At 53.6% G+C, this 15,558-nt stretch overlaps 1 protein-coding gene across 1 annotated transcript; it reads right to left on the bottom strand.

Moving 5' to 3' along the window:
* Nucleotides 1–1,032: 1,032 nt before the first annotated feature.
* On the bottom strand, nt 1,033–13,007 carry P2RX1 (purinergic receptor P2X 1). Its single transcript, XM_017828860.1, has 13 exons — nt 12,716–13,007; nt 9,249–9,396; nt 8,682–8,753; nt 8,169–8,238; nt 7,547–7,643; nt 7,217–7,297; nt 5,845–5,986; nt 4,600–4,730; nt 3,877–3,967; nt 3,097–3,162; nt 2,398–2,490; nt 1,836–1,883; nt 1,033–1,515 (listed from the first exon to the last, which is right to left on the bottom strand). The coding sequence occupies exons 1-12, from the start codon at nt 12,850–12,852 to the stop codon at nt 1,839–1,841; spliced, it is 1,173 nt and encodes a 390-aa protein (XP_017684349.1). The 5' UTR covers nt 12,853–13,007; the 3' UTR covers nt 1,033–1,515; nt 1,836–1,838.
* Between the last annotated feature and the right edge of the window lie 2,551 nt (nt 13,008–15,558).

Genomic DNA, 15,558 nt, shown 5'->3' with positions numbered 1-15,558 from the left:
AGAGCCCCCGTGGATTGGGGAAACCCCCAGCCCCACGCCCCCAGTGCCCGCTGAACAGGCACCAGCTCCTCCAGAGACTTACTCTTTCTGCACCTTAAGTATAAGCACCTGGCACCTCTTACACAGGACAGCAGCACGAGAAAGGGTGGAAAACTTGACCACGGATTCTGCTGACATCAAATGATCTCCCTGTGGGGAATGTATGGCTTGAACTGCTTGTTGAACTTATGACCAAATATCAGCTGCATCCGCCTGTGGTGTGTTCCTGTGTCCCTGTGATCCCACCGTGATGCGTCCATCCTGCAGGCTCTGGCTCACGCTCCCCACTGCTCTCAGCAGCATTGCAGGCCCAGGCACACCAACCCCTGCAGCCTCTTCACTGACTCTCACAGTGCAGTTGGGATCCGCTTTTGAAGTGACCAAGGCAGTATTTCCCTCGGGAGGTACAAAATGATGTTTGGAGAGGGACTGTGCTGGTGGATTCTGGAGAACTGGACAGAGCCGGCAGCGCAGGGCAGGGTCTGCTCGCAGGGATGTGGGGTCTGAGCACAGTCCATCATGTCCAGCTGCACATGCTGAGTAGTGCAAATCTTCCAGCAGAGAGGAAAACTTTTGTTCCTGGGTGCAAAGAACTGGTTTGTGAGGCTACTCCCGAGAAGGTCAGTTCTGACAGGCTAACGCTGACCAGCAAGGGCAGCTGAGGCAGAGCTGGCACAAGGCAGCAGATCGTGATGTCTGGCTGTGAGCCAGCACTCCCCCCAAGCCAGGCTGTCTGAGGAGGAAACCAAAGTGACAACACTGATAACAGCCCCTGCTCGTGGCCAGAGGCCCAGGGGCCCTGCACAGGAAGGCAGGGGCTGGAGGAGCCAGCACTGAGCCCCACACTCGAGCCCAATTTATGGGATTGCCTTGCATGGACAAACCCCCCAGTGATGAAAAGCACTGCAAACCCCAGACCCTGGGGCCAGCAAGGGATGTAGTAGAAAAACTAAAGGTTTATTTTTTTTTTAACAAAATACATCCTTACAAAATAACCGTTTTTCTCCTATGCTGAGGGACTGGACATGGTTCCTGCCAGCTCTCCTCCCCTCTCCTTCTCCTCAATTTGAAGCTGTCCAAGGGTGCCACGGGGAAGGGAGAGGCAGCAGTGGTCTCCCCAGGGGCTTCAGGTGCAGGGTGCCCTGCCATGGTTTTGGAACACCAGGCAGGATGCTGTGGGAGCCCTTCAGAAGGGTCTGCAGTGGCAGCAGACCCCAGTGCCCTGCAGCAGGGCTGGCAGAGGGCCCCAAGGGTCCCTTAGTAGCCCACCCACAGCATCCCTGTGCCCCTCAGAGGCCGGGTACCGGGCCGGCCGGCCCCTGCCCTGGCTGCAGGGCACCACCTTCCCATGAGCTGGTGTTGGACGCTGCTCCTGCTGGCCTTGGGGCTGGCACAGGCTGGTGACAGGGGATGGCGACCGTGTTTTAGGAGAGGAGGAGGAGGAAGAGGGTGCAGGTTTGTTGGTCAGTGTGGATTCTGCGAAGAGAGAAAGGTGCACAGTGATTTCTGGTGTCTTGCCCCCCATTACCCCTCTTTGAGCAATGCTGCCACTGAAGATGTGATGTCAATCCCACACCCCACACCCAGTGCTGCCCCCAGAATTGCTCATGCTGGGAAATGTTGACTCCAGGTTAGACATCGTTGTCCTCAGCTCAGATCTCTTCCATGCCTTCCCTGTAGCCCTCCTGCCTTCCCTGAAACCCTCCTGCCTTTCTGGGGGCCTTGGCATAGCCCTGAGACCAAAGCCCTCCCTCCTGCCAGCCATAGGCCAATGGGGCTGGGGAAAAACCACTCACCTCTCACTGTGTGTTGTCCGCCTCCTTTTCCTTCTTATGTGACTTTGACTGGGGATTAAATGAGAGAAAACAGGATTCTTTTACAGACCTGCTCCTTTCTAATGCCAGGGAAAAATGTGGTTGGGCAGCAACTTCTAAACCCCAATGTATAAGCACATTTTCAGATGAATTTGAGGGGAGCTGTTTCTGTGTCCTATGAAAGACCATAAAACATTCCATGGTCATGGAGATGTTCCCAGAGAGTGGAGAAGGGGACGTTTTCCAGTTTGCTGAAGCACTGGTCTGCCCTTGCTTCCCTTAAAGCAATGCAGGGGTTACCAGATATCAGAATATCTGGGGTTAAAGGGAGACAATAAAGCTATTAACAGTGAGTCACACAAAATCTCAGTAATTTTGGAGAGGAGATTCATGGATCCCTGTCTCCGACAGTCCCAAGGGCTCGGGAAGGCGCCTGGTTGCTCCTCAACATGGATGTTTGTGTTACAGCATCATTACTCATGCACACAGCCACACTCACACCCCCGCGAGAGCCTCGGCAGGGCAGGGACTCGCTGTTACTTACAGGCTCCTGTTCTGCGTATTTGAATTTCTTCTGCTTGTAATAGTCCCGTCCTTGGAGAAAATGCAGCAGGAGCAGGTCACAGAGGACAGAGGCCTTAAATCAAAGCACAGTTAGGGTTGGAGCCGCCCTCCAAGCTCACCCGGGCCATTGTGTGCTTCCAGTTTGTCCCACAATTTAGGGTCACTTCTGCTTCAACCCACAACGTGGCAGTTGCTAAAGAGTGTACGGCCCCCAACTGTCCTTTAGGACAGAAGTGAAGTGTGTTGGGTTCAACACTGGGTGACTTAAGTCAACAGAAATGAAGTGTTTCCACTTCAGGTAAGTGCAGAGCACAACACCCTCGGCATCATACCCAATCTGTAACAACCATAACCAAATAGGATGCTGGTTTTCCATCCTGCATGAAATACTGCCCATCGCCTCCAAAACTCCCTCAATGCCAGTTCTAACTTGAAACTATCAGGATACCAAGGCATGGCCCTGTCAGGAGAGCCAGCCTTCCCCTCATTGGCCAGCAGGAATCTATTTTCCTGAGCTAGTGAGGCAGGAGAGCACCTCCTTTCCCACTTTGCCCATCCTCTGGTTCCCTGAGCAGGAGCCAGTATTTCACTGCAGCTCAGGGACACTTCCCACGGATGTCACAGGCAAGAAGAATAATTTGAGAGTCTCCATATAGAGGCTGGAAATATCTGAACTTACCACTCCAAAAATACCAATTCCAGAGCCAATTGTGGTCATGGTCGGGATGATGTCAAATTTGCCTGCCTGAATAAAGTCAAAGAAAATAGGTGATTAGTTACAGTCAGCCTGGGGGAGAAAAAAGGTGCTGTAGCTGTAGGTGGGGCTTGGCAAAAGCGCCTTGCAGCAGCCCAAACTACAACCACAGCACAGAGAGAAACAGGAGCTGGGCTAGAGCTGGTCAAACAGAAAAATATTTTTGGTTTTAGGCTGAAATAAAATTAAGTTACTTTGCTTCCTGTATTTTTAATTAAAAAAAAAAGCCACCCAAAACCAAACAAATAAAACAAAACCAAAACAAAAAAAGAAAACCAACCAAAAAGTATACCCTGTAAATATTCCCAGTGGGAACACAATGAGGAAAGCCTTCTCTTCCACTGGGAAGAAAGAGACAAAATAGAAAAATGCAAAACGTCCAGCTTTTGGAAATATCAGTAAAAGGTTTTGACTTTCCATAGTTTTCCCCCCTGTCCAAAATCATGATGTTTTTTGGACAAAACCACTGGACCAAACTGCAGCTGATAGATGTGCCCTGTAAAATGGGCTTCTTCTCTTAGATTCCCTTCCCTGGGACTTCCCAAGCGTTCCTGTGGGTGGGCCAGCACCCAAGAAAACCCCTCACACTGGTTTTCCTGGTCCCACAGGACCCCAATGCTGTGTTGCAGACCTGGTACCTTCACAAGGACATGGCACTGCTCTCCTGGGGATCCAGGGCTGATCCTGGTGCCTGGCCACCCTTACCTTGCCATTCACCAAAATGTCGAACCGGATCCCAAACACCTTGTAGAGGGTCCTTTTTTCCATCCCATCTTCTTTGTAGTACTTGGCATATCTGTCCAATTGGATGCTGAGTGTTAATGGCCTGCCAGGGTGCCTAACAGCCCCCTGCAACCCAACAGCATGGGGATCTTGGTGGGACAAAGATCTGGGAATGTGCTATCACAGCCATGGTCCTGACCTTCTCCTTAAACCCCCTGAAGGAGCTGGGCTGTTGGCACCTCTCCTCTCTGTGCCCCCTTTCCCCACCTGCAAGTTGGGGTTCCAGCTCCTGCTCGTGCTGTTTGACCTGATGTCCCCAAGTGCTGTGTGACAGCAGATATTGGTGCAGCACAAGTGATTGTCTCCCAGAGCAGAGGTTAGAGAGTGTTTTGAAGTGTGGGAACATGGGAGATGACCCTGCACCATCTCCAGGCTTTCAGAGGGCTTCCCAAGAGCTCAGCTGAGCAGGAGAGTCTGCAAGGGGGACAAGATGTACAGGGAAAGGAAATGGGGTAATTTTGAGGCCAAGGGCTGTGCTATTACTTTTCTCATGCTGTTTTAAAAAGAGCACTGCTGTCTGGCACTGCAGAGGTAGAGAGTATTTTGGAGAACAGTCTCTGACCCTCCACCATCCCTTGAGTGCTGTGGGAACCTGAGAGCTGTCACCTCTGAATTATGCTGGAGAATTAACAGGTGTGTCCTTACCTGAAGTTGAAGCCTGGTGAAACGTTACTGTCATCATTGTAAAGGCCGTGGAACTGGTAAATGGGTTTGCAGTACCGGACAGGCCAGTCCAGGTCGCAGTTCCAGTCTATGGTGATGCCCACCACTCCACCCTGCAGCAGAGAGGGGAGTCACGAGGTTGCCCCCTCTTGGGCCTGGCCCACACAGAAGAATGCTCTCCCTCCTCATACATGTCCTGTCTCAGTGCTGTGGGGTGTCCTGGCTCTCCAGGTACACAGACCTCACCGCTGCCTCAGCCCTCCTGGACAGCCTCAGCTTTGTGCCCTTCGTGGAGGCTCTTGCTTCTGCCCTGGATGCTGGATACACAACCAGATTCAAGCCCTCTTGGGCACCCTATGCCCAAGGCATGGTCCTGAGAAACAGTGCTCACTGCAGATCCCTCACAGTCCTTATGGGAACAGCTTTCCCTTGCCTGATTCTACCCAGGGGATTGCTCAGGAAATGAAGCAGTTAGTCATGAGCTCACTCCAGGTTGTAACTAGCTGAGTCCCAGAGGCTCATATTTCTGCACCTTTAGTATATAGAATTATAGAATGGTTTGTGTTGGAAGGGAAAGGTCCCACAACGACCATCTGGTTCCAACCCCCTGCCATGGGCAGGGACACCTTCCACTATCCCAGGTTGCTCCAAGCCCCGTCCATTCTGGCCTTGGACACTTCCAGGGATGGGGCAGCCACAGTTTCTCTGGGTGCATGTGTGTTCCAATATATGCAATATATGTTCGTATATGCAAGCCTCTGCTTTTATTCAATGCCTGGCAAGGTTATCATAAGGCTCTGCAGCCCAGGAATAGCAGATACTCTTGCACATCAGCCTGAGAAGTGCTGCAAAGCTGCATTTCAGAGCCTGGGGAGAGGCTGCAGTTTGCACTGTGCAATGACTGATGTTGGACCATCCAGCTGGGATTTCCAAGCTCAATTGGATGGGATTTGGCCACACAGCTCCAGTTATTCATTGCACAAATTAAACCAAACTGAACCCTGGATTTACTGCCAGCAGGTCAAATCTTGTCAAGAGTTTCCAAGAAAGGCATAAATATTAGGCCACGTCCAAGGAGATTCATAATCTTTAACAACTAATTCTGACACTTCTGTTTTCTCGAGAGTTCTTGAGATAACAGAAAATCATCTCAACAGCTGGGGATGATTGCTCTGCCAGTGTCCCCCTCCCCCCTTCAGCAAGGAACATCATTTGAAATTCAAGTACCTTAATAGCCAGGAAGGTAAAATTCTGACCCGATTCCTTCACTATATATCCCAGTTCAAACACAGGGCACAAGGAATCGGTGGCTTTGTTATAGGTGCATTTCTTCAGGTACTGTTTCGTGACACTCTCAACCAAGTTGCGCCTGTGAATGAAAAGAAAGTGAGAAGGAATCTGAATAATCCAATAATTTGGGTGGGAAAGCACCTCTGGAGGTCCTTGTCCAACCAATGGCCCTCTCCTGTTCCCATGCCAGCTTGTCCGTGTGCTCTGCCAGGCAATTGCTCCATGCACCAACAGTTCTCATTTGGGACAGTTCACGGTTAGCAGCTTTTACATTTAGCTGGAGTTTGTTATCTCCTCTGTAAAGGGTGAAAAGAAAAGGAAAACCTCTTGCCTTTCACCCTGCTCTGCTCTTTCACTTAAAAAAATAGCCTTTCTCTGAACCTCCCAGCCCCAGATGATTTTGTAAGACTTGTGTCTTGCTCAACCATGTCCCATCGTGGATGCTCAGCAGTTCGTTGCCAGCAGTGATCAAAGGCAGGAAGTTCCCCATGACCCAGCTGGGTCTGGTGCAGCCCCTGCCACAGCAGCCAGTCCAGTCACCCTCACTCTGAGGACCAGCTCCCCTCACTCTGTCCCCTCCAGCCTGCCCTTGCTCAGGACACCCCTCCTTGCTGCTGGGGCTGTCCCCACTCCCAGCCACCTCTCTGGCAGCAGCATGAGCTCAGCCCAAGGCTTTTCCAAACATCCTGGCTGCCAGGACATTTAACCCTGGGACACGACCAGTTTAGAGAGAAGAATCTGCCATCTTCAGCACAAATAGCTTCTGATAATTTGTTCCAAATCATGTATAATCAGTGCCACCACAAATCCTCTTACAAGTGCTCCTTCAGCCAGCAGCACTGTTCCCAGCACTGCCTGGAAGGAGCCGACCCCACAACCCGTTGCAGAAACAGGTGGGAACTGTACTGTTAAGAGGAACTTTGCTCCTTTTTGGCACCAAGCCTGTCCTGGCTGCTCACACCCCACTGTGCCACATAGTTATTTAAATGTTTTCTCAGGGAAGAAAAGGGAGGAGAAAAATGAAGAATCAGAGAAACTATATTTTCATGTGCATCGTGTGAGAGTAACTCAGGAGATGTTAGTTCCAGAAATCTTTCTGGTGAATATAGCCAGCAGCTGAGGTGGGACAGATTTGGGAGGGAAATGTCTCAGTTCCTATGAGCTAATCTGGGGATCAGTGCAGCAGTTAGAGTAGTCCTGGGCTCACTGCTGAGGGACACCATCAAGCATCCAGCCACACAGATGGTTTCCCCTAAGGGACACAGCTGGAGGAACTAAACAGAAACCATTCCCCCAAACCTCACCTTACCTGGACACCTTGAACCTGGGGAAGGTGATGCTGTTCTTGATGAACAAGGTGAACTTCTCTGCTTCTGACAACAGGGCAGGGCTGAAAAACACAAGTGTTGACATCACTTGGCTCTCCAGCCTGTAGGGAAAGCCCCATTTGGTGAAGATTCAGATTTAAACTGGGACAAGCAGGACCCAGAGAAATGGTGATCTCATCCCTTCCCTTTCTGGTCTTTCGTGACCCAGGCTGTCCTGGCCACATCTCACAGAGCCTGGTCTTGCTCTGCCCCACATCAAGTGCTGCTGCTGCAGCTGGGGTGGGAAAGAGGGCAACAACAGGATTCCTCACCTGGGAACATGCTCATCAACTTCAACAGGGCACCAGCCAAAGATCTCACAGGTCTTCACCGAGCTGTTGAAGGGCACACACTTGCCTGTCATGAGCCCTGTGTGGAAGAGAAACAGCTGCTCACACCCCTGGATGCTGGGAAATCCCAGCCTCACACTGGGATGGATGGGATCTGGTTGGGGCTTCAGCTCTGCCACAGGTATCCAAGGCACTAAACCGTTCAGGGCTTTGGTGACCCCTTGTAAAAAGGGTAATTAATTGTGGCCTCTCAGCTCAGGGCAGTGGTTCCTCTTGCACTGCTGTGCAGGGGAGCAGCTGGGCCTTTTTCATGCTAAAACATAGAGGACAGCAGTTTGGGGGAAGTGGTTTAGTCTTGATTAACCTTTTGCTGGCAGAGCTTTTTGCAGCTCAGGTGTCTTTCAGAAGAGGAAAGCAGGACCAGCCTAGGTGGGACATTCAGCCAGCATTTCAAAGGCTTTTCCCAGATCTCAGTAGCTGGTGGTCCAAAGCAGGTCCCCCACCAGAGAGCCCAGCCATGAGGTGCCCCTGCCAGACACCCCACCCAGGCAGCTCTGCTCGGTGTCTCACCACAAGCCCCGGTGCCGGCGCCTCGGGGCCGTACCTTGTCCCTGCCGGCTGTATCTCCCTTTGCTGCAGTCGCTGTCCCGCGTGCAGAGCCTGGCGTCTGGCAGCTGTTTGGAGAAAGCAGCCACCTCTCAGCATCCCACCCTGCAGCTTTGGTCCCTCTGTCCCTGCTCCCTCACCAGGCAGCATCTCCCTTGAGGGTGTGCTGCTCAGCTGCAGCCAGAGCCTTGTCCGTCCTTCCCAACCAAGGATGTTCAGATTAAACAGGAAAAAGGGGGGGGGATTTGTTTTTTCAACTTCAGGCACATGCTTTTATTTAAGTCTCGAGTCTGCTCTTCTTGATCATCTCAGAGGGAAGAAAACTTAAATGGGTGCTGCCTGGTTTTCAGCAGAATAAAAGCCTTCATATAGAACACACAAGTCAGGAACAGTAATATGGGGCCAGGTTCAGGGTTTTACTAAACCTCCCAACATCAGAAAAAGCCCTTCCCCAGTGCCACCACCCTGAATTACAGAAGCTGAGCCCACTGAAGGAAGCTGGTGTGTTTACCTCTGGGCAGGTTCCTTGTTTCTGTCCAGGGGTGACAATGAAGTTGGTCATCACCACGAATGAGTTGTCCCCCTGTGGAGACACAGCCAACGAGCTCACAGCCAGCACAGCATCTCCTCTGTGAGGAGCCTGTCCCTGGGGCAAGATGTAGGGCACCCAACCCACCAGGACACATCCAGGCAGATGGCACCTTTCTCCCTAACTTTAGATCCTCCACCCTCTCTGCTGCAGCTCAGGAAGTTGGTGGTGTCCCTGAGGACATGTAGTGCCACCAGCCCCGGGGAGGACCCCCTTTGCTGCCTGAGATGCTGGTCTGGAGGAGTCTTGGTCTTTTCAGAGGCAGCCTCTAACATACCCCATCCACCATGGTGGGTCCCAAGCACCAGATTCTCCCCAGGGGTGATATATGGGCAGAGGTTTGTGGCAGGAGTAACCTGCTTTCCACCACAGGGACACCATGTCATGGGTAGCCCCGTGGAAAGCCTACACTAAGGACCCACCTGCACCCCAGCACATGGGGAAAAGGAGCCACTGGGACAGAAGCAACTCACCCACCATCCTCCTTACCTGGGGTGGGAAAACATAGTCCACCACATCCCAGATGTGAGGGCCCATGACACTCTCATTGGTCAGCGTCATCCCTTTCAGCTTCACCGAGACCGAGCTGACAATGCTGTCCTGAGACTGGTAACCCTTCTCGTAGAGGAACACCCACCTGGAGAGGGAAGTGGTAGGGTAAGCACAGCCACCAACACTCCTCCACAAAAACCCAGTTCCCAACACAGTCCTGGGGACCGGGGCTTTTTCTGCCAAGTCTCACCTGGGGGGGTAATTTGCCAAATTTGCTCCAGCTGGTTGAAGGATGTGTTGCTGAACTTTCCCACCCTTTGCCCGAGGCATATGGTAGCTGCAGGCCCTGACTGGGGTGATGTGCTCTGGGGACTGGGACACATTTTGTGGCTGAGATCGTGCGAAGGCAGATGGAGCAGGATGGCCATTGGCAATTTGGGATTAAAGCCTCATGGGTTTGCAGCTTGCTGGGCTCAGTGACCCACCCGAACCCTCCTGATCCACTGCAAAGGCACACTCCAGAAGTCAATGCCTCCAAGGCCAACACGGAGCTGAGCCTGGACACGGCTCATATCCAGGGCCACCATTCCCCACGCAGCAAAGGGAATGTGGAGCCGTGGCCCTGTGTGCAAGAGGGCTGCAGGAGCAGGGGTAGGGACACTGCTGTGGCCGGAACAGACCTCTCTCTCCCTGCCTTTCCCAGCCCATCACTCAGCCATTAGGGCGGGCTCCTGACACTATTTAACCTATGGCGTAAACAAGCTGCCGCTGGATTAACTCTGACTCTGGGACACTGTAAACATGGGCGAGCAACCATTTCGGGTAGTGCTCCCGGCGGCGCGGAGCATTCCCGGCACTAAAAAAGGAGCGATCTGGATTTTGTCCCCACCGCCGTGGGCATCAGTCCCGCTGGCCATGGCAGAGGCAGCACGTGGCCCATTGGACCATCCGTGACACCAGCCTGGCATGTCAACCTGTCCTCTGGCACCTGGCTGATGGGCAGGGAGGAGAACGGGGGAACCCCAGGCACTGCCTGGAGGTTTTCCTGTGGCTGCTGGACCTCACAGGGACCTCTTGGGGACAGAACTTTTTAGCTTGCAGCCCCATCAGCATCCCAGGACAGAGGGCAAAGGCATGGGGATGGGAGGAGAAATTCAGCACTGGTGCCACCCCAGCTAAGACCCCCAGCTCCAACCTCCTCCCCCGCGGCAGAAGACCATACTGGATTACACTGGTTACACTGGGCATCTTTCCCATGCCCTTGGGGCTGCAGGAGGTTGTGAGCTGGGTAGCACCATGGCAGAGTGTTTCCCTACATCTGCCTCCAGTGCAGCCTCTGCCGCTGTCACCACATCCATTCCTGGCAGAGGTGACTGCCCATGGCTGGGCACCCCACTGGGACACATGGCAGGGCAGGATGTGGCCCCCACCCTGCTGCCAAGCAGGTCACAGCAAATAAAACACGGTTTTCCCATGAAGCTGTAAATGCTGCAGCAAGCCCTGCCCAGGTGGTAAATGTCCCCTGGTGTCACTTCCCAATGTGGCAGGATCACCAAACACTCTTCCCTTGCCAGCCCCATCCTGTGGCTCAGCCCAAGGCTCCTTGCATGCGAGGTTTCAGGAAATGAAACACAGAAAGCGCCTGGCATCGCCTGGCCAGCAGTGATACCACCTTATCTGTCATCAGAGGAAAGAAGAGCTGCTCCCCAGGGGTGACACAGGGTCTCTCAGGGGGGTTGGCCTCACATCTGTGCCCTGATGGCACTGCCCATGTTCTGTCCAGCACATCCATGCATTGACACGCATCCCATGCCTGCTGCCAAGAGGGGACCAAAGCTGGGAGAATGGTAAATAAATACGTATTTGGCTGTCAAACTGGCTTTCAAGGGAGAGAAAATCTCAGGCATTGTGGGTCAGTGCGGGCAAGGAGCTGGGGACAGTGCTGTGGGCAGGGAGCTGGGGACAGAGCTGTGGGCAGGGAGCTGGGGACAGTGCTGTGGGCAGGGAGCTGGGGACAGAGCTGTGGGCAGGGAGCTGGGGGCAGTGCTATGGGCAGCAAGGGACTGGTGGAACTGTGGGCAGCTGCACTCACAGGCAGCCCCTTGCTAGAGGTGCCCAACCCCACCAAACCGGGAAAAACTTGGGAATTACAGCAACTATACGCCAACCTCCTCCTCTCTGCCCCCGGCTGTCACCCCCAAGCTGGTTCTCTCTCTGTTCCCTCCAGTTTAGCTGGTTGCTTAAGCCACATTTCCTTAGGAAGTCCCGCTCTGAGCAACCATCTGTGCCTGTTCCCCAACCACCCTCAGCCACGTTTGCTGGAGCCTTGGGGCTTCACAGGTTGAGTCCTTAGGACAGACAAAGCTGCTCCCACCAACACCAGCCTGGGCCAGTGCAAAACCCTTTGCAACAGAGCAATGAGCTGATGAGCAGCGTGGGAGCAATGTGGGAGTCCCACAGTGACCCCCGGGAAGGTTTTCTCCCTTCCCAGGGAATCTGCTAAAAGCAGGGTTGGCCATCTCTTCTCCCTACAGCAACTTGCTTGCACTGAGCCCTGCAAGCCACTGCCTTTCCTTTGTGCTATGTGAGACACATGTAGCACCTGCACCCCAAAAATACCCAGATTTTCCCGTTCGTGGCCTGACACCCCCTCTCCCTTTAAACCTCCTGCTATGGGGCCCTTCCCAATGAAAGGGTGCTGATCTCTCTCTAGGACTGAGCCCACAGCAGCCATGGGGCCACAGCAAAGACTTATCAACCATCACATCCCACACCATGCTGCATCATCCCACACTGAGGGGACAAGGACTGAATCCCTGTGTCAGGAGCAGCAACCTCAGGGCACCTGAGGATACACATCCTCATCCGGCTCTGATCCCGCCCGCCCGCTCCACTCGCTGCCTTTTTTAACCAGTTGCCCTTGCACTGCTGCTGCTCTTGGAGCTGCCTCCCAGAAGCAAAGCAGACCAGGAATTTGGAGCCAGGCTCCGTCTCGGCCCCAGCGTCAGGGCGGTGGACAGGGAGATTTATGGCCCTGCCTCGAGCCGCTTGGGTCTCACAAATCACCGCGCTGGCCCCAGATGCCTCTTATTTAATATAAATGAAAATAAAAATAACAACAGATTCTCAGGCCACCGTCCAGCAGCTCGAGCAGGATTTGGACGGGGCTCAGTGAGGAGACGGGGCCCCGGCGTGCGGAGCAGGGCTGGGCAGGGATGAGCCTCCAGCCCGCACACACAGCAGCTTCTGGGGAGGATGTGGGGACCAAGCGGCCGCCTGAAAGAGCCATGGTGGGACACTGGGCTGCACGGGAGCACCCACAGCCAGAGGGATGCGATGCCATCAGCAATGACCCCCCTGCACTGGGATATCGGGGTTATAGGAGTCCCTTTCTCTCCGTTGCTCTTTAACCCAGTGGCAAAGGGCAATAGATTTTAGGGAAGGCAGGCACCGGGGAGCCTTACCCGATGATGTACGCCAGGACGATGAGCTGGATCAGCCGGAAGGTCAGTCCCACCTTCTTGTTCCTCACCAGCACCATCCGAGGGGTGTCATACTCGAAGAGGAAGGAGGACACCTTGTCCATGCACTTCTGCCCCATGGCTGCGCCAGGGCTGTGCCGCAGCCTCCCGGCAGCCCCGCTGTTTGCCGTGTGGGCTGTGCCCACTGCTGGCCCAGCAGCTCCTCTGTTTGCACAGCAGAGAAAAAAAACCAAAATAAGAGTGCTATCAGCGTGGCTCCGTGCACATCTGGGCTGGCGGGTTTCCTCCTCTGCGCAGGGATGGGGCTTCCTCTTCCTATAAGCTCTGGGCTGGGAGCAGCGGGTGCCCTACATGGTCCGGGGGTGGGACAGGGTGCGGGAGGGTGCAGGGCCACCCCGCTGCCGAGCCCACGTGCCAGCAGGATGAAGCTGTCTGCCTGCGGGGGATGCACCCTCGCCCAGGCAGGGCCTTCCCTGGGGATGGAGGGGCTGCGGGCAGGGCTCGGGATGAGCACGAGGCATTCCTGGGAGCAAGAGTGGGATGGAGGTGGTGGGGGTCCTGGGAGAGGATTTTAGGAACTGGGATGGGGGTATCACCTTTTCTACCCCAGCAGCCACCTCAGGCTGTGGGTCTCCCATCAGTGTCCCAAACCCACGTCCCTACTCTGTCTGCTCCAGAAAAAGGTCATGAAAGAGGGGGGGGGGCACAGAAACCCCAGCCCAGCAATTCAGAGCCAACCCACGGGCAGACGGGTGCCCAGCTTGGCCCCCTCCCATGGTGAGACTGAACAGCTGGGGCTTGGCTGGTTCCCAGCACTTGGGCTGGGTGCATTTCGAAGCATTTTCAGCATTCCCAGCATTTCCTGAAAGGCCCGGCCATGAGCAGGGCCAGGCGAGCCAGGATCACAGTGAGGGATGCTCAGCAGGCACCACTTTAAGCAAATATCACTGAGAAAGAGAGTGGATTTGAACATGTCAGACTGAAATTTGGGGTCCAACATCACCACAGTGGGAAGTTAGGGGGAGGGAGGGAGCACAGAGGCTGTGGATGAGGTACCCTGTGTCCCCATTGCATCCCTCTAGGCAGCACCAGGGCACAGCCCCACAGGGGGATCTTTGCTGGGGAGGGGAATACAAAGACTGAGCAGGGTTGTTTTGGGAGAAACAGAGGATTTTTTCCCCCCAAAATCCCAGAGTCCAGCCACTTCAGCACTCCCTGCAAGGACAGGCTCCATCCCATGAGCCCCAGTTCATCTCTGCCTCCTGTGACCTTGAAGGAGTCTCTGGCTCTCTGCAGCCACTGAGCCTGGGACAAGGGCCCTCCCTGCAGGAGGAAATGGAAATATGGAAAAGCTTAACCTGCTGGGATAAATCTTTCCTTTCTGGAACATTTCTCTCAGCATCACCACCTCTCAAGTTCAACTGCCCTTCACTTGCTGCCATGTTGACCTTTCGACTCAATATATTGCAGACCTGACAACCACAAAGTGAGCGGAACAAATCGATTACCTTTGCTGGCCAATAGAGAAAACTGGGGGAAAAGCAGCTGAACCAGTTATCCAAATCTTTTGGGCATACCATGAAGCATGGGAATCAAAATCAGATGATCCCACGTTGCAAGTGACGTGATGCAGTCCCAACGCCCCAGCCCTCAGCAACGTGGAAAGCTGTCAGACAGGGAGCCAAAAGCAAATACGAAATGCTGATGCTAATCACACAAGATTGAAGGCTGATACTGCTATTGAGTGGAGCAGACAAACCTTATAAGCTTAGATATCTGTCAGGAGAGAAGCAAATAACTTACTGTATGAAACGAGGCCTTTTAGGGAAGGCTGCTCACCCTTGCCAAAGCCATGGGGATAATGAAAATAGGACAGCTAAATTTAACAGCAAAATGACTTGTAAAAGAGCCACTTCTAACCTCCTCGCTGGTACTTGGAGTCAATAAAATGGTTAGAGCATGGATTTAGCTAAAATACTTTCCATTGGGAGACATTATGCATCTCCCATTTTATAATCTCTTGGAGCCAGTGGTGGGTGGGGCGGGACCTTGTGGATGTGTCCAGAGTGATTTTGGGAGCATGGAACCCCACCATGGGAGCACCCACAGGGCCTGGGTCTCCTCCTGGGCTGATAACAGCACCCAGCACAGACACCCTCTTTGGCCACAGCACCCAAATATTTGAAAAAAGCCCACAGCCTAAACCCTCGTGGGCTTGCACGTCACCATTGCTCATGTCCACACCATCCCTGGCACTGCCACTCTTTAAATTACTTTATAACAGGGAATTCAGTATGTTTGGGCTGGTACTGCTTATCTACATGGCCCTGCAAAGGTGTCTTGGTGGTGCCAGGTGGCTGGTGCGCCAGCTAACACACCTCCCTGCCTCTGCCAGGTGGTTATTGAGGGACAGTGCCCTGCTGGGGCTGTTCAGCTGTTAAATTACCTGCCCAACACAGCACTCACCAGCCTGGAGATGCTGAGGGCACAGGGCTGTGATGCTTTTGGGTGTGGTGCAGGCACTGGTGGTGCAGGGCTTGTTTTCTGTTGGTTGTGACAATAAATATATTCCTGCAACACCTAAATGAAAAATAAAAACAGAATTAGTGGAAAGAGGTTTTGATCAGCCTCCTGTGTAAAGTGCAGCTCGTGGGGGGTCCCCTGACCCGCTGCACTGACACTCACAGGCAGCAGGGACCTCGGGGCTGGCTTTATCTGGGGCTCCCACAGACACAAACTCATATGATGGTGTCAATGCACACCACATTCATTTCCTCTGAATAAACTTTTGTATCTCTTGGCCACTTCCAAGCAGAGCGGGTGGG

The sequence above is a fragment of the Lepidothrix coronata genome, unplaced genomic scaffold, assembly GCF_001604755.1.
Source record: "Lepidothrix coronata isolate B3197 unplaced genomic scaffold, Lepidothrix_coronata-1.0 Scaffold154, whole genome shotgun sequence".
NCBI lineage: Eukaryota > Metazoa > Chordata > Aves > Passeriformes > Pipridae > Lepidothrix > Lepidothrix coronata.
This window is presented reverse-complemented; position numbering and strand designations above follow the sequence as displayed.